Source organism: Oreochromis niloticus, linkage group LG11 (assembly GCF_001858045.2).
Source record: "Oreochromis niloticus isolate F11D_XX linkage group LG11, O_niloticus_UMD_NMBU, whole genome shotgun sequence".
Lineage (NCBI taxonomy): Eukaryota > Metazoa > Chordata > Actinopteri > Cichliformes > Cichlidae > Oreochromis > Oreochromis niloticus.
In genome coordinates, this window is record NC_031976.2 from 1,444,349 (window position 1) to 1,471,846 (window position 27,498).

At 42.7% G+C, this 27,498-nt stretch overlaps 1 protein-coding gene across 4 annotated transcripts in view; it reads right to left on the minus strand.

The window, feature by feature from the left end:
• The window catches only part of hace1 (HECT domain and ankyrin repeat containing E3 ubiquitin protein ligase 1), a 47,413-nt gene extending 20,269 nt beyond the window's left edge, over nucleotides 1-27,144 (minus strand). For 2 of the 4 annotated variants that reach the window (XM_019364639.2, XM_003454854.5), the window contains exons 1-15: nucleotides 26,862-27,144; nucleotides 25,225-25,279; nucleotides 24,894-24,983; nucleotides 24,150-24,254; nucleotides 20,787-20,862; nucleotides 20,561-20,692; nucleotides 15,939-16,021; nucleotides 15,686-15,782; nucleotides 15,491-15,592; nucleotides 15,302-15,408; nucleotides 13,078-13,228; nucleotides 12,542-12,843; nucleotides 10,135-10,203; nucleotides 9,916-10,003; nucleotides 5,431-5,542 (exon numbers count right to left, since the gene is read on the minus strand). In XM_019364639.2, coding sequence (XP_019220184.1) covers nucleotides 5,431-5,542; nucleotides 9,916-10,003; nucleotides 10,135-10,203; nucleotides 12,542-12,843; nucleotides 13,078-13,228; nucleotides 15,302-15,408; nucleotides 15,491-15,592; nucleotides 15,686-15,782; nucleotides 15,939-16,021; nucleotides 20,561-20,692; nucleotides 20,787-20,862; nucleotides 24,150-24,254; nucleotides 24,894-24,983; nucleotides 25,225-25,279; nucleotides 26,862-26,952 — 1,660 coding nt within the window. In that variant the 5' untranslated portion in view covers nucleotides 26,953-27,144. Of the gene's footprint in view, nucleotides 1-5,430; nucleotides 5,543-9,915; nucleotides 10,004-10,134; nucleotides 10,204-12,541; nucleotides 12,844-13,077; nucleotides 13,229-15,301; nucleotides 15,409-15,490; nucleotides 15,593-15,685; nucleotides 15,783-15,938; nucleotides 16,022-20,560; nucleotides 20,693-20,786; nucleotides 20,863-24,149; nucleotides 24,255-24,893; nucleotides 24,984-25,224; nucleotides 25,280-25,674; nucleotides 25,720-26,861 lie in introns of those variants that run through there. The other 2 variants (XM_005459392.4, XM_025911830.1) reach the window with 2 other exon arrangements.
• Nucleotides 27,145-27,498: the final 354 nt, after the last annotated feature.

Genomic DNA, 27,498 nt, shown 5'->3' on the forward strand with positions numbered 1-27,498 from the left:
CTGGGTTGAATGTTATTTATGATCAAGGGTCTTCTTGTCATTTCCCATTCAGGTGGTGCACATTTTGGACCTGTTTGTCTGACCAATGGTATTTTCAACCTTCAGTGGCCCAACTGCTTTGGGCAGACCTGCTGTATGTTTCCACGTTTGTTTCTGTGTTAGGACACTAGTAGACAGAGTTTATTAGATACTTTGTTACCTTTTATCATGTTACTTTAGGTTTTACACCATACAACACACATTCAACTTATAACTAGTGCCATGTGGATAAAGTTACATTTTAACCTTGTTTCTTTGAGTGAAGAGATTAACTCTCAATTTCATAAGAATGCAACTGATGATCCCACTGCTAGTCAGGGTGTATAGATACTTTTTTAACACACGCTGGCATACCCAGTCATGCCCCACAGCTTACCTGTAAAGCACTGGTGCTGGCATTAAATCACTGGTAGTTTGATTACAATGTGTCTCAGAGCAGCCTTAAAGCTCGAGAGACAGTCTCTAGGAAGCTGGAGACTGTATCTCAAGACTTTCCAGGTATTACATTTCCAGAGGTAATGGCATATGCCACAAATAACTATAGTGAATAGCAGGTAGCATTGTGTAGCTACAAGGTGGTCATGCCTTTGGTTGAGTGAGCCCAAGCTCAAAGACAGATGGAACAGGTCACACGCAAAGAGGCTGACATCAATCTGAGACTAGATCTGCTCAACCACCCGAGAACTCTTCTGAGTTAACCCCCTCTCAACATGATGCCTTTTGCTACATTCGGTGGCCTTGGTACATATGTTTCCCTGAGAAAGCAGAAAAGGGATCGATCCCACAGCCACAGTTTGGCTGGAGAGGAGAACCTAGCCAACAACTGCCTTACTGGGCTGATTGGTGGAAGCTGGCTGGCCAAGCCTGGGTAATGGTCAAGAGCCCAAAGGTCATTTGGAGGACTTCTGAGTCTTACTTGTGTGTCCTTGTGTTCTTCATTGTCAATGAATGTTTCACACATATGAAAAGCCTCCAGCTGGGGTCAGGTACTTCAACCAGGTGCTGGTTGAGGCCCTGGTGGATCCTACCTGATGTCTCCTGAATTCTACTTGGCAAAGCAGGGACCATCCCAACCCTGCTGTAATAATGGAATTGTGTCTGAACCAAAAATAGCTCAAGCCTCAACTGGCAGCTTTAATAAGTGTTCGAAGTCATCCTGCACCTGACAAGATTTGAGACTCTGGTAGAGGGACGTGATGGCTACCACAACAGGTGTCAGTTTCTCAGTATTTGTACTTGTGTGTATTTGTGTTTTTATGGACTGGTGAAACATCATCAGACACACCCCAGGTATGATTCCAGTTCAAAATACTCATGTTATGGCCTCTGTATGTCATTTTTCAAGAAATATATTTATACAGCCCTCATTTTTCAGGCTAGAGGGGCGAGAGCAGAAGCTGCTAATGATGCATGGTTAAAGGACATTTTTTGCTATATTAGGAAACTAACAAAGATCATATCCGTAAGTTTTGAGGTGTCTCGTATGTTTGGGGAAATGTACAATATGTCTGCATAATACTGCCTTTTCTGCTAATATGAAAATGGGTCTGCTGGGTAGATAATTTTCTGTGACGATAGTGGAGTACAAGGTAGTTTTAAACATGTGTAAACATTCACTTGTGCATACATGCAAATTATGCAAACATATAGTACACGTGTATTTATAGATTTATAAATTATTGTATTTTATTTAGTTAAGTTTATGTAAGTTAAGACTCAGTGAACTCAATGCAACCTTCTTGGTCCAAGAGTCTTTGTGAAAATACTTGATTGTTTAGCTAGCGGGATAAACCGCTTCAGATACAAAGAAGGAAGCCAGGACAGTTAAAGACTCTGATCTCCTAATCTTTGATCTATGTTTCCATGTTCTTTCACGATCCTCGAGTAGCTCAAAGGCATAAAAAGGTTTAGCAATAGGAGTTAACGTTAAAGCAGCACAGGCAAAGGTGGCTTTCTCTCAGAAAACAATAGACACCAAAGTACAAATAGAGGAACAGTTAGAAGCACTACAACAAGAAAAAGGAAAGGAAGCAGGATTGGCTGAGGCTGCTGAGAGCAGGTAAACGGACTCCACACAAAGACGTAAACACAGACCCGACGCATCAGAATCAGCTTTCTCTTCTCCCGACAGCACGGACACGGACATGGACACGCCGTCGGGGCTGAAACCCGACAGCTCACTGATTCTGATGCGTCGGGTCTGCGCTTTGTGTTTATGTCTTTTTTGCGCTCGATTCTGAGCTGCAGGTTTCGTCTCTCTCCAACCAAAATTCACTGAACCAGCAGCAAACTACGCTTCACATTTGATAAACATCGTCATGAATTCCCTCTGACTTTTGCTGTTTTGCTTCCACCACGATAAAAAAATCACACTTCATGCACAGCTCTCTCTCTCTCTCTCTCTCTGTACTTCAAGAACAGTTTCCCGTCTCAAATCTCTGTTTTCTACATTATTCATGCGCTTATTTCCCGCCAGTCTACCGTTGTTTACAGCGCTGTTGGCCGCTGTCTTTTTTTCCTTTTTTTTTTTTTTAATTAAATGTCCTCGGACAAGAAAGCCTGATTTCTGCTGTTCAATACTGAAGAAATTTAAACTTTTTAAAATTATGTAAAATTGCAGAATATTTTTGAGTTTTCTGCTATAAAAACCAGGCCAGGAAAATCTCCTTCATGTTTTTCTGTGTTTTATCCTCAGTTACTTTGACACAAAGGCATCTGCTGTGATACCAACACCTCTGATGAAGTCTCACATGTGTCAGTACTGATAGATGATTAAATCGAATAGAATCAGGACCTTGTGAGTCGAACCAGAATCGAATGGATTATAGAAATCAGTGATGATACCCAGCCCTAGTGAGCAGCCTAGGCCCGACAGAAGTGGATGTAGCTGTGGGTAATAAGAAAAGATGAAAAGAGCTATTGATAACTTTCGTGTTAAGTTAAAGACTGATCCATCTGAAATTCATAGCCAGCTCTGACTGGCCATCAATCTTTGAATGCTGAAAAAACAGCAGTGTATCCAGAAAACACATTATATGCTGCAATAAATGCACTGCCCAAGTGTCCCCTCTCCCCACTGCCTTTCTGCAGCATGCAACAGCAAACAGGTCGTCAGAGGAGCCAAGATGATGATTAAGTTTAATATTGTCTACAGTATTGCCAAAGAGTGCCAACGCACTTTAAGCACAAACAGTTTTTCAGTAACTTATCTTCCTTGTAGAAATGTGCTCCAAATAAAGAACTTTGTGTTGACAAGATTGTTAATTAATCATTTACAAATTAATAGTGTCTGTATCGACAGCAATTTCCCCCCCCATAAAAGTGCACATATAAAACTGTGGTGTTAAGCGTTGCGGTTGAAAAATTGGGTGCACCTAACTTTTGTGCTGGTGCGCCTGCAACCGTGGCAAAAAGTTAGTCTAGATCCCTGGAAGATGTACGAAAGTCTGTCTTTCTTCACACAAAGAATGATAAGAAGCTTTCCCCATCTATAGATCAGTAGAAAATCATACAGATGATGGCCAGAAAAGTTTATAAAGGTAGAAGCAAAAACTGGGTTGCTCCATTGATTTCCATGTCACTAGGAGATGGCAGACTTTGGAGAAGAAACAATACCCACAAAAAGATCTTAGACAGTGATCATGCAGAGTGGGACCCAGCTATGTAAATGGGACAGGAGGGGTGTTATCTGCAGTTTTTCGGCATATGGCACACAATAAAGCTTGGCAAAATAGTCTTTGACTCCAGAGCTCACTATGACGGAGTGTTTGTAAATAATGTCCTTCTCCCTTTCCATGATCTGAACAATAGTCTTCAGCGGGTCCTAGGGGGAGCTGGTGGTTATCAAAGGGGACACTGAACATATGCTCCACTGTTTTGCAGTCAAACATTCAAAGTGAATTCAAAGTTTATTTTGAATTAAAACCAGCAATAAAAAAACTGTTAGAAAATGTGAACTCTTTAACTGGGAGCAGAAATGTTGAGGTGTTCGTGGCAAAGCAATGTGACTGAGTGACTGTTGTTGCTTAACTGTATGAAGCTTGTTAGATATTATAAAACAGACCATAAAAATCTTTGGATGTTAGAAGACAAATAATAATGATCACAAATAAGACTAAAGACAAGCAGGTGTCCTTCAGACATGAAGAAAAGATGAATACAATAGTAGTTAGCACCTCGAGTTTCATACATATGTTATTGATACCAAAACATTTCATTGTTATCCATCCATCCATCCATTCGCTTCCGCTTATCCTTTTCAGGGTCGCGGGGGCGCTAGAGCCTATCCCAGCTGTCATAGGGCGAGAGGCGGGGTACACCCTGGACAGGTCGCCAGTCTGTCGCAGGGCCAACACACAGGGACAGACAACCATTCACACTCACATTCACACCTAGTGACAATTTCGATTATCCAATTAACCTATCCCCACAAGCACATTTCATTATTAAATGTATTTAATTAACTATTTCAGTATCGTGGGGTACGGTTCTTAACCACTTTCTAAGGTCTGTGCAATGTAAATTAATAAACTAATCATTAACTATTTACTGCACTTTAGCTGACATCACCGCTGGGAACATGCTGCAGTGGTTTTTGCAGGGTTGAGGCTCTCAAAGGGTTAAGCCGACACCAGCCTGGGCGGCAGGTGTTACGAGTGTGTAAGCTCAAGGGACCACAATCAGTATGCCAGTATGGGGAATCACAGCCACCAGTCATGAACAAAAAAGAAGCAACAGCCAGGCAAACAGCAATCCTGAGAGACGACCTACAGACAGACGCTCCAGTCATATAAGCTAAGCTGACTAAATGCTGTTGTTGTGCCCAAAAGTAATTGCCGATGTTTATGTATTTACTTACATTAGTAAATAGACTTTAGAGAAGAAGATTTATGAAGGAGTTATATATAAAATAAAGACATAACTTGTTTTGCAAGTATCTTCATGACTTGGTGTTATTGTACCTACATTATAATCAATCGAGGGCTTTCTGGCAACTTAAAGTATCTTTATATAACTGCGAGGTTACATTTGTTACAAATCAACACATGCTGCACCAGACTGAGGTGGAGATCAATCAGTCGGTGATTTCATACTAGCATAAGTGCTCTATAGGTACAAGAAGTATCTCAATGCTTTGACTAGCAGGTACTCAAGTCTCAAAAACATAAATAACATCAATGAACACACGTCAACATACTGATAATGATTTTTTATGACAGTATACCCCAAACAGAATAAAAGCAGAGTTAGCGATAGCTGTTCTAAAGCTATAGTAAAGATTCACACTGTGCCAACAACTCTCACATGGCCACATTCACAAACTCATTCCGTATCCATAACCCTGCAAATGACATCAGTGACTGGACATGAGCAGCTTAAGTGTGTCTGTACCTCTGTGGATGAGCAGCACATCATTCTCATTGACTGGACGATGAACCATGTCAGAATCTGGCTGGCCGGCCAACAGATGCTCGTAGAACCACTCACACCGATCCTTAAAGGGCTGACGGGAAGACAAGACTTTTTTTCACACTGCACAGCACTTTCTCAAACTAATTACCACTTGGCTGTGTTTTCAACGTTACGATTGGGGAATTTTTCAATCTGAGTTGATTTCTCAGGAAGTGTTTCGTGCTGAAACGCTCATCTGTAATTCAGAGACAAGGCTGGGGTCCATTTCCATAACATATGCCTTTATTCTCCAAGCACTGAGAGAGGAATAAGGAAGCCTGTAATCAAAACAAAGACCTACTCCCAGGTGAGCTATGATCCATGGGTAGCAGGACTTTAATGCTGCAGCTCAAATATGAATACTGAAGAGTTGGGATAATTAACACAACTTAGAACAGCTATTAAAAATTTATGAAGCAGAATAAACTTATCTTAAGACAAGTGTTCTCGCCATGGAAGGAACACTTGATCATGAAATGACATGGGGTGACTCAAAGTCTCACAGGACTACAAGATAAATAAGGTTTAAATCCATCGGCTGGGCGGGACCTCTCTGTTGGAGTTTGTACATCCTCCCCTTGGTCTGAGTGTGTTCTTTCAAGGTTCTCCAGCTTCCTCCCACAGATCAAAGATGTCCACTTTAGGTTTATTGCTAGCTCAAAATTGGCTGCAGGTTCGAATATGAATAGCAGTCTATCTCTCTGTATTAGCCCTGATACAAAAAAGTTCAGACACAAAAGGTCAAATGTGAAGACAGACTCTTTCCAGGTAAACACATGGATGTGACTTCAAAATAAACAGCATGGTAAAATAAAGTTATTTGGCTAAAGAAAACAAAATTGTCAGTGTTTTTCTAAATAATATCACATTGATCCAACTTTGAAACAGGTTCTGTGCATAAAGCAGTTTGCTTAGTACTGACTTTAACCACGTGTTTTCTGTCATTAAACTTTTATTGTTTCATTGTTTCATTGTTGGAACACTGGACCAGCTCTTTATCCTCTCAAGGATACTCGAGGGCGCATGGGAGTTTGCCCAACCAGGCTACATGTGTTTTGTGAACTTGGAGAAGGCATTCGACCGTGTCCCTCGGGGAGTCCTGTGGGGGGGGTGCTCCGGGAGTATGGGGTGTCTGGCCCATTGCTATGGGCCATTCAGTCCTTATACGACCGTTGCAAGAGTTTGGTCCGCTTAGCCGGCAATAAGTCGGACTTTGTCACCGATTCTGTTCATAATTTTTATGGACAGAATTTCTAGGCACAGCCAAGTGGCGGAGGGCTTTCACTTCGGTGGTCTCAGGATCTCATCTCTGCTTTTTGCAGATGATGTGGTCCTGTTGGCTTCATCAGGTGATGGCCTCCAGCTTGCCTTGGAACGGTTCGCAGCCAAGTGTGAAGCGGTGGGAATGAGAATCAGCACCTCCTAATCTGAGGCCATGGTCCTCAGCCAGAAAAGGGTGGAGTCCCCACTCCGGGTCAGGGACGAGACCCTGCCCCAAGTGGAGGAGTTTAAGTATCTCAGGGTCTTGTTCATGAGTGATGGGAGAAGGGAGCGGGAGACCAACAGACGGATTGGTGCTGCAGCTGCAGTGATGCGGACGCTTTACAGGTCGATCTATGCCCCTACCCTCACCTATGGTCACAAGCTGTGGGTAGTGACCGAAAGAACTAGATTGCGAATACAAGTAGCGGAAATGGGCTTCCTCCGAAGGGTGGCTGGCCTCTCCCTTAGAGATAGGGTGAGAAGTTCGGCCATTCAGGAGGGGCTCAGGGTAGAGCCGCTGCTCCTCCACATCGAAAGGAGCCAGTTGAGGTGGTTCGGGCATCTGACAAGGATGCCTCCTGGGCAAGGTTTTCCGGGCATGTCCCACCGGGAGGAGGCCCCAGGGCAGACCCAGGACACGCTGGAGGGACTATATCTGTCGGCTGGCCTGGGAACGCCTTGGTGTTCCCCCGGACAAGCTAGAGGAGATGGCTGGGGAGAGGGAGGTCTGGGCTTCTGTGCTTGGGCTGCTGCCCCCACGACCCGGCCCCAGAGAAGCGGAAGAAAATAAATAGATACATGACTGACTGACTGGGTGGATGGGTGGATGGATGGATGAATGGATGTTTCATTTACATCAGAATAACAAGCAGGCTGGCTACAAAGATCATTTTCTTCTTCTTTTTCAAGCGCCTTAAAGGATCTGTTGTCAACAAGTTCTGACAGTGTCTTCTAAGCCTAATTATGGTAGGCTTATGAAGTCAGGAGACTCAGACAGTAGGCCTGGCTCACATTCTCTGCTGTAATTAATCACAAAGCTGTTCTATGGGGTTGAGGCTAGGACTCTGTGCGACCAGTCAAGTTCTTCCATACAAAAAACCTGCTCATCCATGTCTTTATGGACTTTGCTTTGTGCACTTGATTTTGGGTGAGCGATTCAAAAGACCTCTATGAGAGAAAAACCTAGGGAACAGTTCATCCTGCCCAGGATAGGGTTACCAGGGAGCCGTCCTGGAGCCAGGCATGGGGAGGGTGCCCGAGGACGGGCACCTGGTGGCAAGGCCTTAGCCAATGGGGCTTGGCCGGCATAGCCCGAAAAAGGGACATGGGCCCATCCACTTGTAGGTCCACCACCCGCGGAGGGTGCAGTAGGGGTAGGCTGCAATGTGTGCAGGGCAGCGGCCAAGGGTGGAGATCCTGGTGGACTGATTCCCGGAGTTGCCCTTGGTGAGAGGTGATGGGTGGGTATCTTTAGTATCCCCTCAGCTTGCTCCCTGCATGTTAGGGTTTTTCCCAGTGGACAAGTAGGTTTGTTCCCTATGCTTTTAGGTCAGGGAACAGGTCCTGACTGTTGTCTGTTCTTCTGGACCAAATGACAGTTCAGAGTACCCGGTCTTCTTGAACTCCCTCATTAGGGTGCTTCACCTGGGGAATCTCTATCTTACTGGGAGACTTAAACGCTCATATTAGCAACAGAGAGAACTGGAGAGGGGGTGAGTGTGAGGAATGGTCAGCTAGATCTGAACCCGAGCAGTGTTCTGTAACGACAGTTTGTCTATAACAAACACCATGTTAGAACACAGGGGTGTCCATAAGTGCACGTGGCACCAGGACACCCGAGGTTGCAGGGTGATGGATTTTGTAATCCTATCACCAGATCTGCAGCAGTATGTTTGGGACACTCAGGTGACGAGCAGGGCTGAGCTGTCAACTGATCACCACCTTGTGGTGAGTTGGGTCAGTAGCGGGGGAGGATGCTAGACAGACCTGGGATGCCTAAATGTATAGTGGGGGTGTGCTGGGAACACATGGAAGAGGCCCACGAGATCTTCGACAGAGCTTCGACAGCATTCTGAGAGAGACTGGGGACACTGAGTCCAAACGGCCCATGTTCAGCACCTCCATTGCTGAAGCTGTTGCACTGAGCTGCAGCTGCAAGGTGGTTGGTGCCTGTAAAGGTGGTAACCACAAACCAGATGGTTGCTGAAGCAAAACCCGGGTGTGGGAAGAGTTCAGAGATGCCATGGAAAAAGATTTTTGGACTTCCTCGAAGAGTTTGTGGCAAACCTTTAAGCGACTGAGGAGGTAAAAGTGTTCCTCTGACTGCAATGTGTGTAGTGTGGGTGGAGCGCTGCTGACTTCAACTGAGGATATTGTCGGGGAGTAGAAGGAATACTTTGAGGATCTCCTTAATCCCACTGACACATCCCTGTAGAGGAAGCAGAGTCTGTGGACGAGGCAGTGACTATCACTCTGGGTGAAGTCACTGAGGCAGTTAAACAACTTGTTGGTGCCAGAGCCCCTGGGGTGGATGAGGATTGGACTGAATCCCTGAAGGCTTTGGATGTTGTAGGGCTGTCTTGTTGTATGTTGTAGAGGCATGAATGCCTCTGCTGCTGCCCCCATGACCCAGCATCAGACAAGCAGAAGAAGATGGATGAATAACTTACACATTAATTAATAAATGTGGGATCAAGAATGGGTGGTAGGGTCGTCAATGGGGTGACAATCACAAAATAAGGGTGATAATGAACTAAAAAATGTCAGGAAGTGTTACCACCTGACCTAGAACTCTGGGGCTTTGCCTTGGAGAAAATGAAAATCAGAGCTGATATAGAAGAAGAGATGCAGGTCTGCACTTCTAGTTTGCACCGTGGGAAGTCGGATGAAATGTTCCATAGAGAAATCTTTTGAATACTACTACTGCTGTACTTATTCTTAGGGTCTTGGCACACTATAGGAAGGAAGTGAAACTTTTCAGCAGAAATAAAGGGTGGTTTTATTAGCTCATCAAAATTATTTAAGCGTTTACAGAAACTGAGCTGTACCACTGTCTCTATAGGCAGAAGCAGGGCTAATGATGGCTGGCTTTACCTTTCCAGGCATCTCTCTTTCTCTCTTGTACATAATAGGTAATCATATATTTATCCGATTATGTCTTACCTGGCCTTTAATGATATGCATGAAGCGTGACATCAGCTCTGGACATTCAAGGAGAAAGTGGAAGTGGTTAAAGATGATCTTTGGATTTCTAAGGAGGTCCAGACAGAAATATGAGGGGAAAAATGAGAGAAATGAGAGTGGAAATCAATTCAGAGAAAATACGTTTCTGGATCAATTCATACTTTCTAATGTGTATGTTAAAGAGCCATGTTGACTCACCTGATAACGAAACACTTGAGCACATCATCATTGTTGCAGACAAACTCAATGAAGCGGGGTGATGTCATTCTGGGTGTGGAAACAGATAGAGGTCAGAAAGTACGAGAAACAGAAACCAGAGAAAAGACAGAGCAAAGTGAAAAGGGCAAGAGCCACAAAAACAGATGGACAGCTCACTTCAGCTGACATCTTAATAACAGTCCACATTTCCTTGTTAATTAAGCATCTTTATAGATCTAATCCATAAATGTCCACTAATAGTGTGGGAGCAAATAGGATGAAGCATGGCTGCTTCCAGTGGAATCTGCCTCAGATCAGTCAGTCTGACCTGACATGAATATGAAATATTTCATTTCAGTGCATTTCAGATTAACTCAAGCCACCAACAGAAAAGAAAACTCCCTTCTAACAGGAAGAAACCTCTGTGAGTATCAGGGTAGCCACCTGCTGCTACCTGCTGGAGCAACATGAGCCAGAGTTTAATAACTACCAGTGATTTAATGCAACAGCGGTGTGTAAAGACATGAGAAGTAAAAAGAGGTGAGTGAAGAAGACCCCCCAACAACCTAGCTATATGTTTTAAAAAGGAAGGTTTTAGGAAGGTATGCCTTCTGAATTCAGTCTGGGAGCTGGTTTCACAGACGAACCACAGCCTGACGGCTGAAGGGTTTCCTCACAATCTAAAGTTAGATTCTAAAGTTATAAAATATGTTGAATTTTGTTAAAAATAAGGCTTTGACCCGTGTTTTGACTTCCAGATAGATATTTGGTTCATAGTTTGCTATGGGTGTGTGCTTCAGTCAGTTTTTCCATGGAGTGTATTTCTTCTGCTCTATACAGCCGTGATCGGTCCTCGGAGGATCACATTTATCCTCATTATGACTTTGTTACTTACAATAGTAAAATTCTGAAGCGATGTATATCCTTATGCTGGGTACAAAAAAAACATCATTTTGGGTTTTGCAGGGATACCACGGCCAAATATGTCCTTGAAAATTAAGAGAACCTTATCCCAGAATGATTGCAGATTTATATACAACCATTAAGGTGATTGGAATTTGGTATCCGTATTGTCTCCAGGTGTTTACTTTTTCCATGTGAAGTAATAACGAAACTGATTAGACTGTTTTCAGATCAAAGTCTCTTCATCTTTTAGAGCTGTTTGAAGATTTCCAGTCACTTCCTGACAATTTCAAGCTCAGTTCTCTTTCCCCATTTGAAAACATTTTCCTTCTATGAATGTGGACACAGCTGTTAGTCTCAGTGACTGGTTACATATACCACTGTACTACTCCACCTGAGCACTACACATTCATACAAACACTCTTCTGTGTGAATGCTTGATCTAACATTCACACATATTCATACTCTGATTAACGCATCGAAGAACAATTTGGAGTTCAGTATCTCACCACAAGAAGATTTTAAAAACATTTGATCATTCGGTTGAAAGAATGTTTTTAATACGACTCCTTAGAAGAGACAGAATTTTGTGGCTGTCAATGGTCAATGGTAACCTTATTGTCCCCAACGGGAAATTGATTTGCAGTATGTCCATCCAGAAATATAAACAAACAAACAAACAAACACATCACATACACACAAAAAATAATATAAGCCCCGAGAAAACAACCTAAATTTTATCATCAACTAAAGTGCAGTGTGCAATGGCAACAACACTTATGGTTTAGTGTTATTAACCATGATAACAGCAGTAGGTACCAAAAGACAGTCTATGTCTCTTTGTCTTCACTGCAGGCACTTTATGACGACGACCTGATGGAAGCAGTTGAAAATCATTAAAGAGAGGATGATCTGAACACAACAGGACAGAGGTCGCCTTCCTCAGCACCTGCCTGTTATGAAAGTCCACAAGCTGGACCTGAGGCCTCCCTGAAATCTGACCAGCCACTTTAACCAGGTTGCTAAGTCTGGTCTTATTATTCAAGGACATATTACCGTACCAGGCAATGATACAGAAGGTTAAAACAGATTCAATAAAACTTTTATAAAAAAGAGTCATCATTTCAGATGAAACATTAAAACCTCTCAACCTCCTTAAAAAGTACAGTCTTTGTTGAACCTTTTTCACTGTAGCAGCAAGATGTGACTCAAAGGACAGAGCCTTATCAAGACCAACCCCCTTTCTGCCTCTGCTCAGAAAGACCTCTACATAACAACCACATTAGCAGCATTAGCATTAGCAGTAGTTGGATGTAGCAGTAGTATTGTAACAGTATTACCACAGTAATAACTAATGATAAATGATAAAAAGAAAATTAAACTCTCTGCATTATATAGCTGCATGTCTATTAGATTAAAACTGATACTTAACGGTCTCTATGTCAAATGATGCCATCTGATGTTTACTACCATTGGATCTGACAGAGGGATGCAGAGCTCATACCCTTGAGGCATCTGACAGGAGCAACACATGTAGAAAGCCTGGATAACAGCACTGAGTCGACTGGCTGTCATGGAGATGACGTCCTCCCCGTCAGCATACGCCTCCGATTCGATGACAATCTGATGATCCAGCAAGGAGGGAAGCTTTGGCGTGGACCCAGCATGTTCTGACTCACGCTGTTTCAGAAGCAGAGAGGCTATATCGCTGCTGGAGGAGGAAGATGGGTTCTTCCTATTCCTTTCCAGCTCTGTAGAGATGAGCACCAGCCACTCATCCAGGGAGTGCCACAGTAGCTCCAGAGGCTGCAGAGTGACAGACAGGGGACAAGAGGCTTGAGGAGGAAAACAGAGGATGCCTGCAGGTTCCATAAAGCCTAATTCAAGACTTCAGCTAGCTCAGACCAGACTATTCTACTCTACTCTAGCACTAACTCCCAACTTCTACCTACCAAAATAACAAAACTTTACAGTTGTACTGTCCTTTTTTTCTCTTCAACAAGAAATACAAAAGTCTTTGTACACTACTACATGTGTTACCTTAAAAACCTGGCTGCGTGGCGTCTTGTTTCCATTGTAGCCCATGTCATTGCCAGTGTTTGGTGATGAAGGCCCCAGGCGGAACACATGGCAGAAAATACGAACAATTCTCAGCAGACTCTTCATCTGCGCTTCATAACTGCTAGACAGGCTAAGAAAAAAAGACAGGAAATAAACACACCTTAGCACTGATTAACTATTGTAATAGTTTGTAGCAAATGCATGAACTTGGATAGGATGCAGTGTTTGTTGGTCTCCTTGTGTTGGATCTTTTCAGGCTTTATACGCCTTTAAAAAACTCTGAGTTACTGAACAGCCTTTTTCATGACACTCAAAACTGAGGTCGGGTGCATCCTGTTTGGAACCATCCTGGACCTTGGACTAGGATAAAAGTTCATCTTCCAACAGGAGAACAACCCTAAGACAGCCAAAATAATAAAGGGTGGTGTCGAGACCACCCCAAAAAGGCTGTATTTGCCCCTAAAGGTCGTTTAAAAGTTTTGACCAAAGGCTGTGAATACTTATACACGTTTTATATTTATTTGCTGCCCCTGCAACCCAACCCTGGATAAGGTTTAGAAAATGGATGGATGAAAAAAAAGTAACTGTCTCCTTAATAAACAGTTACCTTAAATTATTGCTATCTTTATACTCAGTGGTTTAACTGTCCTTGAGACATGTATAGAAGTTGATGTGAATACACTTAATCTAGCCATAGATCAGAGCAAGGGGTTAAAACCACTTATAAAACAGTGTCTGTTCCCAGAGTCACAATCAATGTTAAATGAACAGAATCCTTATAGAATATAGAGAATCAAATACTCCAGCAAGCACGAGTCAGGAAGGTGACCAAGATCCCAATAGAGTGATCTCATCTTCTGACCAAGTTAAGTGCTGAGTATACATAAGTAAGAACACATCTCTTAATGATAAACACATTTAAGTCCAAGAATGTCTGTCAACCAGCACTAGCTTGTCAGTCTGTTTATTCTATCCCTACAGCGAGGTATATTCTGCTATACAGATCTTTCTCCACAGCACAGAGAGTGAAACTGGTCACTTAAAGAAAGAAGGAAAGCACGTCAAATACAGCGAGCTTGTTGAAAAAAAATCTGCTCCCAAGTCCAGCGACTCCAGAATAAAAAAGGTTTTTCTTTCAGCCAATGACCAAAGGCACAAACAATGGTTAAGCTCATTAATTAAAATAATTAATCAACAGCCAAAACTCAGACATGAATCCAATCTGTGGACGAACCTGAAAATATCGTCACCGAGGGTCACTGGGGGTCACTGGGGTCAGTGCAAACCTCTTTCCCCCTCTGTCTGACTGGAATTGTGTACATGGACAGACACGTTCGCAAGACCATAAAACCATCTCTAGTCATAATTTTGGGACAAGTTAAAAGACTTGCACCTGATGATCTGAGAGGTCTAGTTGGATTATAGACACTGAGTAAGTCAGAGATGTACTGGGGGTTCTGGCTGTAGCAAGCTAAAGAGGTACTAATGATTACTCGGATAATCCGGCAAATTGTGTTATAGTAGACAAATCTGCTTGATATAAATACATGAACATATTTCTCTGAGTCAGTGAGAGAAGATTTTTTTTAAATATAGATATACTTTTAAAAGGTAGAAAGCAGTTCGCCTTCAAGCACCCTATCCCAGGCTCTTTGTCTGGTCCCTCACCCAGGACCAATTTGCCATGGGTGACCAGACCAGGGGGCAAATTGGTCCCCAACAACATAGCCCCTGCAATCCCCGGGACACACAAACGCCTTCATCACGATAAGGTAGTGATTCATGGAGGGGTTTCTGAAACATAATTGGTAATGATCATATATACTGTTCAGTTCTTTCTACATATTTTTAAATATTTTGGAAAGAAAGACTTGAATCCATCCATTCTTATCCAATTCAGAATAAAAACTGTTTTATATATAAAACAGTGATCTCACCACACTTCATGTTTGTACGTGTATAATATTCAAAACTATAATTTGTAGGCAATGTTTTAATCACCTCTCTGTTACCACTTTCAGTTAGAAGCATAAATTTCAGTTTATTAACAATAATGTTGCAGTTAATAATAAAATTCCTTTTTTCTAAGACCTAACATGAAGAAGTGTAAGTTTTAAATTGCAGCGACCCATTGACACAGTGTGTTTAATGGGATAAAATGTCCAAATTTTGGTGAAACGTACTCTAATATATGCAATTATACCTGAGAAGCTTGTGTCCATTGGTGGTAGCCACTTCAGCAAGACTGGTCAGGATCCTGTGGTAATGACTATCACTCTGCTGAGAGACATGTTCCAGGACCTGCCTGAGCTACACAAACACAAACACTCGTAACAAATCTAAACTATAAAATAGATTTCTGTGTGAAATCAGATACAAATACAAATGATACCATGTTCTCTTTAATGTCATTATTCTGCGTCATCTGGATGAGGGTCAAGAACAGCCTGCTGTGGTGCTGGATGAGAATCTCACAGGTTTCTCCATATCCTCCCTGAGGGGCGGGAAAAAAAACTCAGAGTAACACAAACCAAACAACAACGAAATAGGAAGAGAAAAAAATGCTTAAATGTGATGAAATGCTCACCTGCACACAGACATCCAGTGGAGTGATTCCATTGTTGTCAGCGATGTACTTGGCACCTCGAGAGAGAAGGATCTGGGCTGTGTCTCTCTGGCCATGGCTGAAGAATAATACAGACTGAGTTTCCAGCTGGATTCAAACGCAAAGCTAATCTGCTGGTGCGTTTGTAATCCCGAAGACTCAAGATGAAGTGTAAAAGAGCTCAGAGCAGACTTACTATCACTACTATTACTGTTATTATGACTGATGACATTACCTGCAAGCAAAGTAAAGAGGCGTTGCTCCAGAGACGTTTGGTCGGTTAATGTCAGCTCCACTTTCCAGAAGACAAAGCACCGTCTGAACAGACATGATACATGCTCATATCACATACTGGAAATATTTATTATTAGAACAAGAAAACAGGAGCTCAGCAATCAGTAACACAACAGAACTGGTTTGCAGTGCACTGGGGATTTACATTGCCAAATGGTTTCTAAATACTTCCTCTATGGCTGCAGATGTAATTTTCAGTCTGATTTCAAGTTTGAATTTGTTTGAGAAAAAAATGTTAAGCAAATAAATATATAAGTATATATATGTCACAGCTTGTAGGATGAGCCGTGTGGAATTATTAAAGGACCCAAAATGCAGGCAAAGGACGGATGATATGAGTGAATGTTTATTTTCAAAGTGGCAAAATGACATCAACAGGCAGCAGCGGTATGAGAAGCAACTGAGGAAACCTAAACTGGGAAAACTAAAGAGCAAACCTGAAATGATAACCAAACGGGGTGAAGGACAGAGAGACGCAGACAGACGCAGGGAAACCACTCAGGATGACGGACGGGATTAACGCAGACGAACCGGCAACAGGCAGGAGAACACACAGGGCTTAAATACACACAGCAGTAATCATGGGATGAGAGACAGGAGGGGAACACACCCGGGAGAAATCAGAGCTGACGGGACAGGGGAAACATAAACTGAACACACTCACATGAGACAGAGACCTTCAGAATAAAACAGGAAACTCACAGACACAGAGAACCAGACAAGACATTGAACTCAAGAGACAGATTCACAAGCAGACAGTGTGACACCATGGACAGACAGAGGGAACACAGAAGTGGGAGCAGGCAGGCACAGAACAAAACCCTAACAAAAGATATAACAGAATAAACAAGAACATAGAATAATATAAAGAAACAAAACACTGAGTCGTCAGACTCAGGACCATGACAATATAGGTGTTGAGCAACAGGTCATTTATTTCGGCAGATGTGTCTGCCATGGAATGAATAAGATGAAATAAGAAATTGATACATTAGCTTTTGAAAACGGCTTGTAAAATATTTATAGTTGTGTGATCTACTACCTGAGTTGTCCATAACAGAATACTCTGACCACACGTATGGACCCAGCAGATCGCAAAGACACATCTCCCAACGTGTTACTCCAGAAGCACGAGGGGTCGCTCCCCATGCTAACCCAACAGTTTCACGAATCAGAGAAATGGGCAGGCCAGGTGAACGATGCGCTGACACTCGCTAGATTAGTTCCACCAGTCCTGGCTAGTGCTCCTGCCCCCCCCCCAGCTCACAGCATCCGTCCCGCAGACTCCCAGTTCTGTCGGTGAACCCGCCCAGCTGGGTCACTGTGGGAATTTTCTGATTCAGTGCTCCTTGTTTTACCAACGGTTGCCTCAGGCGTTTCAATCAGCTCCCTTCTTGACTGTGTCCTGAGCCAAATCATATCTCGCCCTGCATCCTCTCGAGACCCTCTCCTATACACAGTTTAAGACCGTTTTTCACCATCCTGTGCACGCTGACGAAGCGGCTCAGCAGCTACTGTGGGCAGGGATAGCTCAGTGGTCGCCCCATGATCAGGTCGGGGGTTCAAATCCAGTGAACAGCTACCCTGAGCAAAGTACCATCCCTACACACTGCACCCCGGGCGCCTGATTAGTGGCTGCCCACTGCTTCACTGAGTGAATGGATTAAATGCAGAGAAAGTAATTTCCCCACGGGGATCAATACAGTATACGTTATTATTACTACTCAGTCTCCAGCAGGGTAGTCAGTCGGTCTCACTGTTTTCCATCAACTTCCACATCAAAGCTGCAGAGACTGGGTGGGAGAATTTGCGCGGTGCCTTTATGAGCAGTTTTAGCGAGCGTATGAAAGATGAGCTCGCCACACACGACCAACCAGACAGTTTTAAGGATTTGGTGAATTTGGCCATAAGGATAGATAACCGCCTTCGCGAGAGCAAGCGAAAGAGGGAGCAGGTCCCGCGTGGGCTTGGGTGGGAGCACTCCCGTGCACGCCACTGCTCGGACCTCTCCTTTCTCCGTTTCGGCCCACACATCGGCTCCGTCTGTCGACAATGCGGTGAAGCCAATGTAGCTGGGTCATACGAGGCTCACACCAGAGGAGCGCCGGAGCGGTTATGTTTATACTGCAGGTTTCTGGGGCATTTCATCTCCAATTCCTCCACATGGTCAAAAGGTAGCGCCAACCAGTAACTGTGGGGGTACTTCTGCATGGCACCTCTTCTATCTCCCGGGTTCCCCACATGCAACTCCCTGCCACCGTTTGCAACCAAACCGCTACCTTTTCTGTTTATGCAGTTTTAGATTCTGGAGCCGAACAGAATCTGATTCATAGTGACCTGGTGACCTTTTATTGATCCTCTCCAGTAATCACCGCAAGCACCTCCGTTTTTTTGTCTTCTCCTTCTCATAGTGTTAGGTTACTCCTGCATTGAACGCCACAGTCCTCACATTAATTGGTCCAGCCACCATATCGAGAGTTGCCACACTGTTTATGAGCCACTGTATCTCCTGCACCCGTCACTACCCGTGGACTGGCACCTGTGGAGGTTTATCATACCAGGGAGATGAGTGGAAGACTGGCTTTAATACTCCTCTGGGACAATAGGAGTATTTGGTAATGCCTTTCGGGCTGACCAATGCATCGACAGTTTCCTTCAGCTTCCTTCAGCCCTACAAACCGCTAATCTACTTGTGGATTACGATTTCAGACTGCATGGGTTCCCCCAGGTTATTGTCTCCAACAGGCGGCCACAGTTCATCTCTGACATGTGGAGGGCATTTTGCACGGCGTTGGGAGCAGAGGTGAGTCCGTCTTTGGGCTATCACCCTCAGTGTAATGAACAGACAGAAAGGGCAAACCAACAACCGGAAGTCACCATTCGCTTGTGTAGCCACAGCAAACCCAACTTATGGAGCGCACATCTAACCTGGATTGAAGATGCATATAATTATCTCAACTCTTCAGCTACTGGTTTTTCCCCTTTTGAAATCTGTCTCAGTTACCACCCACCACTACTTCCTTCTCAGGAACCTGAGATCGCAGCCCCATCTGTGCATGAACAGAGCGGTGCTACTTCGGACTGCAGTACAGAACCTGCGCCTCGTGGATTGGAGAAGGACCCCAACTCCTCACTACACCATTGGCCAACAGGTTTGGTTAACATGAGCATTCCTCTTAAAGGCATGTCTAAGAAGCCGCCTCCACACTTTCTAGACCCTTTTATTATCCAGCACATCATTAACCCGGTTACCGTTTGGTTGAGGTTGCCCTCCTCCATGAGGGTCCACACCATGAGGGGGGTACTTTTAGGACTTGGGACGGCGTGTGTACTTGTTGCGCTGTCATTTCCTTTTTTTAAGAGCAGGCGGCCGGGGCTCCCTCGGGACTCCCCAACACACCTGTAGAGCATCAGGCATCATCAGCCGGGGCATTTTAAGGAGCAGCACGGCTGACGCCTGGTGTCGGGCTATTGTGTCACCCACAAGTGGTACATGTTCTTCTACATGTCCTCTTCTACGACCAGAAAAGTGTTTATGAAGATCTATTCTGGCCTGTCTTCTTTCCTCCAGCTTGCCTCACTTCCTCGGCTGCCAGTTCACCTCTTGGGGCTCGTCTCCCTCTGGATATCTGTTTCCCTGTCAACCTGCGCCGCCACCAACCCGCACTCATCTCGCCTCACCCACCAGCTCCTCACACCCCCATCAGAGCCTGTAAACAAACTTGTAACAATTAAGCTCTCCAACTCTCTTACCTCACATAACCCACATCCTCCTCTCACGGTGTCCGTACACTAATCACTGCTCGCTCCTCTTTTCCATTGAATACTCGAGTAACTCCGCCTGACATCCATGGTAGCTCATACTGAAAGCTTCACAATCATACTGTAGTTAAATTAGATTCAGTTTTATTTATATAGCACCAGATCACAGCAACAGTTGCCTCAATGTGCTTTATACTGTAAGACAACCCTCTATGAGCATCACATGCTCATAGAGGGAAGGAAAAAACACCCTTTTAACAATAAGAAACCTTCGGCAGAAACCGGCTCAGCCGTCTGCTGCAACCGGTCGGGGGTGAGAGGAGAGAGATTAAATAAAAATTAATTTAATTAAATGCAGAGTGGTGTGTAAGTACATAGACAGTCAAAATGGTGAGTGAGGGTATGATCCAGCCCTATCTATATGTTTATGTCAAAAAGAAAAGTTTTAAGCCTAATCATAAAACTAGACATGTCTGTCTCCCGAATCCTAACTGGGAGCTAATTCCACTTGTAAATATCACAGGAACCACAAGTAAACGAGCAGTCTGTGGTCTACTGGAGTGATACAACACTGTGAGGACTTTAAGGTAAGATGGGGCCTGATTATTCAAGATACTGCTGAACCAAAGACAATAAACTGAACAAATAATAGAAGATGCAGACAATCATGCACACACCTAGAGCAAGTAATGTGATTACTAAGAGGCTGCTAAAGCTGACATGTGCTGCCAAGTTTTGATCCCTGTGCACTAACCAGCAGTTTATATATTTAATTAAAAAGGTTGCTTCTAATTTGCTTACTGTTTTGTGTCCGTTTTGACAGGCTACATGTAGCGCTGTCTGGCCCATGGCGTCTTCAACATCCACATTGGACACATGCTGGACCAGATCATGCAGGAGCTCTGTTCGCCCATTTACTGCTAACCAGTGGATCTACATCAGAGGTTACAGTGTCACTATCTCAACTACAGGAGTTCATTAAACATCAGTTACTTATGATTTAACAAGAGGAATGTAGTCGACTCACAGCAGTCAGGCCTTCATTGTTACAGATATTGACGTCAGCATTATATTCCAACAGTTTCCCCATACACTTCTTCTGTCTGAGGGAACAGTATAGGAAATGGTTTAGTAGCACTGGGCCTCATTTACTAATATTTACATGGAAATGTTCTTACCCTGTGCAAAAACTGAATTTGCACATTACCATGCATACGTTAATAAATCAGAATCATTTAGGACCAACAGCCTTGTATAATCTGCACATGAGGGGTGGCTGTAGCTCAGGAGCTCTAGCAGGTCATCTACTAATTGGAGGGTCGGTGGTTCAATCCCTGCTCCAGACTACGTGCAATATATCCTTGGGCAAGATACTAACCCCGAGTTGCTCTCCGATACATCCACGGGAGTAGGAATGGATTAGAAAGCACTTACATAGAACAAAAAAAGTATTGATGTGAATGGAGGAAATAGGCAAGTTGTATAAAGTGTTTTGAGTGCGCTGATAGAGTAGAAAGGCCCTATATAAAAACATGTCCCTCCATTTCTTTATATAAGGAAACACCTTTAGCTCCAGGCGAAGCACAAAAAGTGGTGACAATGTTGTAAGAGAGACCCCTGAACCTCTAAGGCCTGATTTAGATTTCTGCCAGTGATCTACATTGTAACATTGTAACAGGAAACCCTAAATCATGAGCTTCGACGTAACCCGAACTGCAACTCCCGAGAAATTTAACTACATGTTGGGTTGACATGGCTCCAACTATTGTGATTGACAATAGTGACTTCTTTTATGCTGCAGGTTTTGAATTTATCAGTGAGAGAATAATCAATCTATGGTTAAACAAAGTTAGCCTGCACTGTTCCATTTAGTGTTTTGGTTTCTTTACATTCATTTGATTGTTTTATTTTAATGTTGAATCTGTAAACAGATTCAACTGTAAACAGACCAAAAGGTAAAAATAAAAATTATTGTTATTATTATTGTTATCATTTATAACAGTAACGATATTAGTAGTAGTAGGATTCATTTTAAAGACTTGCATTTAAATTCGGAAGGCAGCCAAGTTAACATTTGCTCACATGTGTGATCAGAAGTACAAATAGATTCATGGACAGATTCCAAGTATGGAATATTGATCAATCCCTGATTTATGCTTGAAACGCTTTTATACATGACTTAATCACAGATTTGTGATTGTCATTGGTCTTTCATCAGCCTTTCTGTTTTACAGATTTAAACCCCATGACTCAGATTTAGCCATCTTAAGGTCCATCGACTACCAGTAAATACTAGAGATGGACCGATCCGATATTACGTATCGGTATCGGTCCGATACTGACGTAAATTACTGGATCGGATATCGGAGAGAAATAAAAAATGTAATCCGATCCATTAAATATAAAAAAAAAGCACCTCACAAAACTTGCGACACGGCGTAACTCGGCTCATAACCGTAGCACGTTGCAGCAGTGTGCATCACGTGATAGAGCGGCTGTGTGTATTTGTAGCCTCGCTACCAAACCAGCATTTCATCTCCGAGGAAGTTATCCCAGAGAGAAGTAAAGCAAGTGTGTAAGTTCATCTCTGAATGTTTGTAAAGCGTTCCCACGTTAAGCTTAACAACCGATATATGGAGCGACTGCCTCTCTCTCTCTCTCTCCTGCTGCTACTTCAATCATGAAACTGATCAATGATCAGCTGATCGGCTTTTCTGTCGCGAGTCCGTCTCTCTTCTTTGTTTTTGGCCCACTTTGCACCAGAAAGAGGAAACCAGCGGCTGAACAACAGCAGCACGTTTAAGCTTGATAAGCTGTTGTTAGAATGTATTTAATATTACTTTCTACACCAGGATCCTTTTCTACGTAGCTGACGGCTGGTAACTGTGCAGGGGCGGATCTAGCAAAGTTTAGCCAGGGGGGCCGATAGGGCATGAACAGGGAAAAGGGGGCACAAAGACATACTTTTCTTTCTTATTCTCATTTAAAATGTCGAGCTTTTAATAAATAATTATCTGAATCTTACACCCAAAGCTTTAATCTGATGTAAAATGTATAGAAGTCCATTACTGTATATAGTAACTGTTAAGTCTAATATACCCTAGTAAGCTATAGTACTTTTTCCTTTGGGAAGGTACCATCTGTGCAGTCTGCAATTCTGTTGAAGAAAGATGTTGAATCTATTTAATTATTCTTGAAAAATAATTTATTTCTGTGCATTTTTTTTTTCACACTGCATCAAATTAAAGTTGATTACATCGATTAAGCATCATGAGGTGGAGGGTGGGGGGTGGTTCCCTATTTTTTTTTTTGCTGGGAGTTTGAAACCCTATTAGTTAGGTTGCTTAATATTTCTGCTAAGTACTCTTTAAAATACCAGAATAGGGAGGATGGAGCAGGTTTAAGTTTATTAGATTGATCAGTGTTGCTGAACTATGAAATATTTTGGGTGCAGTGTATTTTTTACATACAGGTATAACAGAATAGCTTTAGTGTTGTTGTTTATTTAAACTTGAGTATGAACTTATACAAAATGCAGCAAGATATTAAAAAACAGTTTTATTGATTAAAAAACACACTATATCGGATTCATATCGGTATCGGCAGATATCCAAATTTATGATATCGGTATCGGACATAAAAAAGTGGTATCGTGCCATCTCTAGTAAATACGCATAAAGATAAAGGCTTATAAATAAGAATGTGACTCATCCAGTTTCTTCCATTCCACTCAGCATTTTATAAACAGTACTTACAGCACCAATGCCAAAAAGTTGATTCAGACTGAAGACGTCACTTGGATGAGAGACGAAACATTTCTCACACTGAAAACATCCAGATGACTAGAATCACCTTTTGGGGATTTCCTTACCTGGATGATTGAGCATGCATTAAGACATTACAGCACTAATCCACAAGGTCCTTACTTTTATAAAGTGCTTTGAGTGCTCCCGGAGAGTAGAAAGGTGCATTTATCAGACCATTTAACAGCCTGTTCCAAAGTAGGCTCCTTTCATTGACAGTCTTTGGTCTGATTTTTTCAGCTCAGTTTTCATTAATACTGAACTGTTTAACTTAATAATGTCAACACCTGGACTTTGTAAAACTCAAAAAGAAATGTCATGATTTGTTTTAACATTAGATAGTCAGCTTATCCATAATAGAAAACAGTAGATTCATGGTTGGTAGCACTGAGAAGATTGCAATTGGAAATCTTCCATGAAGCTCCACCCCAGTGAACAGCATGATGAGAAACAAAGTTTCCTGTAACACATTAACTAAATAAGCTAAAAATCCAGTATTGAGCCACCCTGACATGAACAAAAGTGTACTGCAGTGAATATAACAAGACAGCGTATTAGAAATGAACAGATTAAATACAGCCACGCACCCATTCCTGGCAGCAAGGTGCACAGGGGTGGAGCCTGAGATGTCCTGATAGTTTGGATTGGCTCCTCTCTTTAGCAGCAGGACCAGACACTCCACCGAGCCACAGCTGTACAGAGAAAACACAGTGTAACGCAGTGCAGAACAGCAGACTAGGCAACTCTCTGCATGTACACTGAATGAGAGCCTGTTTGTCATCTGTTTGACTAACTTTTGATCGTGCTACGTTACTTTTTTAGATCTTTTTCACTCTGTCAGACCGAATCATGATTTAAGAAGGGGGACAAAGTCGTTTGGACAGCTGTTTTCAGGGCCAAGCCCCGTGACAAATATATATATATATTTTTTTTTTTTAAAAAGAGGAAATTAAGAGGGGAAAATACTTTTTCACTGCACTGTATTTCACTGAGCAAGCACCTTTATTAGGAAATGCACAGGCATAAAGTGAGAACTACTTATTTTGCTGATTTTGGAATTAAAAGCGATCCAGTGATTGTTACTTGCTGATTTCACTAAATGCTTACCAGAGACTGAACCAGTGACAGCAGGCTGGACAGGTTTCTGTCAGCATCACATAAACAGGACTTACAGCACAACTTATTCCACAGTTTACAGTTTATTTTGAAACAGAAATAATTAAAAAAGAACTACTTTAAAGAACTCTCTCAAAATATTCAGTAAAGTAACTACGAATTAAATGTCACAGGTACATTTGTGATTTGATTACAGCTGTAAAAGTCTCTCTTACTTGGCTGCGATGTGTAGCAGACTCCTCTTCACCCGTCCAAAAGCATAATTCACATCAAACTTGGAGTTGAGCAGCAACTCTGACACGGATCTGAGGGAGAAGTGAACGTAAAAACATGTCAATAATAATCCTTCTGCAGCCGTAGATATGATGTGCAGAGGCAAGTATACTTTTCTACTGTCTAAAGTAAGCAGACACACCACAATATACGTTTCCATCTAAAGCACAGTGAGCCAAAACAAGCACCTCGAGGCCACTGTTGTAGTGATTTTGCCTTATATAAATAAAACTGAATTAATTAGTGATGGAGTACAGTCTGGTCCACGTGTACCTGTGCTGGTCTGCCATGACCATTGGCATGAGTGTGTACACCGCTGTCTCATTGTCTGTGGTGAGGGAAAATAATGCAGAAAATATGAGTGAAAGCTAACAACTGACAAAGACATTACAATTTATTAGCAACAACTCATCGAGTAATTTGAATAACTCGATTATAAAAATCCTCAACACAATGTTTTTGCTTCGAGGGCTCTGCAGCACTGTTGGCACCATGTAAGCATAAGTGTCTCACCCAAATTAGCCACTACAAACAGATTTGCAATAGAAAGTATCTATGAGCACGCATGTGAAAACAAACATTAACAATAAGCCCATTAACAGTGACAGCAGCAGTGAAAAGGTGGAGTCGTTACCGAGATGGTAAAGACTCACAGACACAAGCTCACTCATCCACTATCACACCGAAACACACAGACACATTCAAAAAAAGACACACACCAACCTCATCCAGGACACACTACGCTGTCAGAACTCCCCTTGTTTCCTACTGGAAAATGGGGTAAAAGGAATTTTATTTGATGCCTTAGTTTAGACTGCATGTATACTTTTTTATGTGACATTACTGTATTTAGACTGTTTATTTGTTTTGCATTTAGTACAACATTTACTTCAAAAACTTGTGTAACATACCACGGGAGCACCACTGGAGGGAAAAAACAATCCTTCCAAAGACATTCACTTGTGTCTAACACAGTCCAACATGTCCCAGAGGAGTTAAGCTGGGCTGGAATTAGGTGACTGAAACCATTAGCATATGACCGACATCGTTTTCATCCTCGTGGAACCGTTTATCCTCCACAGGGTCGGCTTCAAAAGTTACATTTTATTCCATCATGAACAATAAAAAAAGGTTTACTTAAATAAAGGTCAGAGCGAGGTCATCAGCAAATTATTGTTTCTTTCCCCTCAAAATCATTTGTTTCACTACATGTATTTTACCTAGTCGCCTGCCCGCCCCCTGAGCTGCTGTAAGAAAACAAGTAAACCTAAACCAATCTCACTGGTACAAAGCACCTGTTATTGTTGATGTCAGCGTGCATCAACAATGTGCTGCCCATGTGACAAAGAGTTGTTCACCTGTTCTTTTTCTTTATTTCAGTTTTACTTATATGGTGCCAAATCATATCTCTCAATTCGAGGCACTTTATGCCCTGAGTATTCTTTTTCAGTCCTGATGTAATTACCTCGCACCTTTGCATGTCATTAACCTGAGTGTACTTTACCTGATGCTTCTACTTTGACTTTTGTCCCATTTGCTGTTTGTGGGCTCTCGTCCTCTCCTTCCCTTTGCCCTCAAAAGGTCACAGCAGCTGGCTGCCCTCCCTACACCTGCTTGTCTCCTCCTGTTTCATCTATTCGCTGCAGATTCATTGTAAAGTCTTGACCACACGACATAAAGCCAGGTTGAGAGAACTGTTGTTTTGAAATTGCGCGATATAAATAAAACTGAAGTAAAAAACAGAATTTTGTCATTTTGAATCTTTACAGAGGGTAACTTCGTTTTCTAAGCAGCACACACACACACACACACACACACACACACACACACACACACACGTAATATCTGATGGGGAGATCACTTTTGCCCGTTATCTAATAAATGAATGCTCGGTCATACTGCATCGCTACCTTCCGGGAGTTCCACGGTCCTGGCCCGGCGAAGAGACCGGGTCAATCGACTGAGCTGTACGTTGAGCTGCTCCATCGCCCGTTCCATCATAGATGGACGGACCACGGGGGTAAAACTCGGGGGGAAGCCTCGGTCGTGGGGTCTGTATCTTTCTAATGCGGTTGTGTTGTTATCTGCTGTCTTCCATTAGCCAGGATGGACAGCAACTCGTTTCTGTGCTGGACACAATGATTTATGAGGCTGTTATTGCCATGTTCACACTTCCTGTTGTGATGACGTTCAAACGTGGTGCACTATGGGTGCATTTTGCTGAGGAAGGGTTCTAACTGTGACCCGGAAGTATCTCCGTTCCGACCATTATAAGAGCCGTTCCAATTGTTCAAATACTAAAGAAAGAGCTCAGCTGGTTAATAAAGAGGGACTACTTACTTACAATGAATTCCTTACACTATATAATTTTCCAGTCAGTGTTCGGGAATTCTCAATGGTGCTTGGTGCCAGACCCTCAGGTTCTTTAATGTTATATAAAAACACTGACAGCTTAATATCTACCTCAGTCACTCTCCCTGCTCCAGCTGAGTCAGTGAGAAAAATCTGCTTTTCACACAAACCTATAATGGCAATAAGAGAACACGT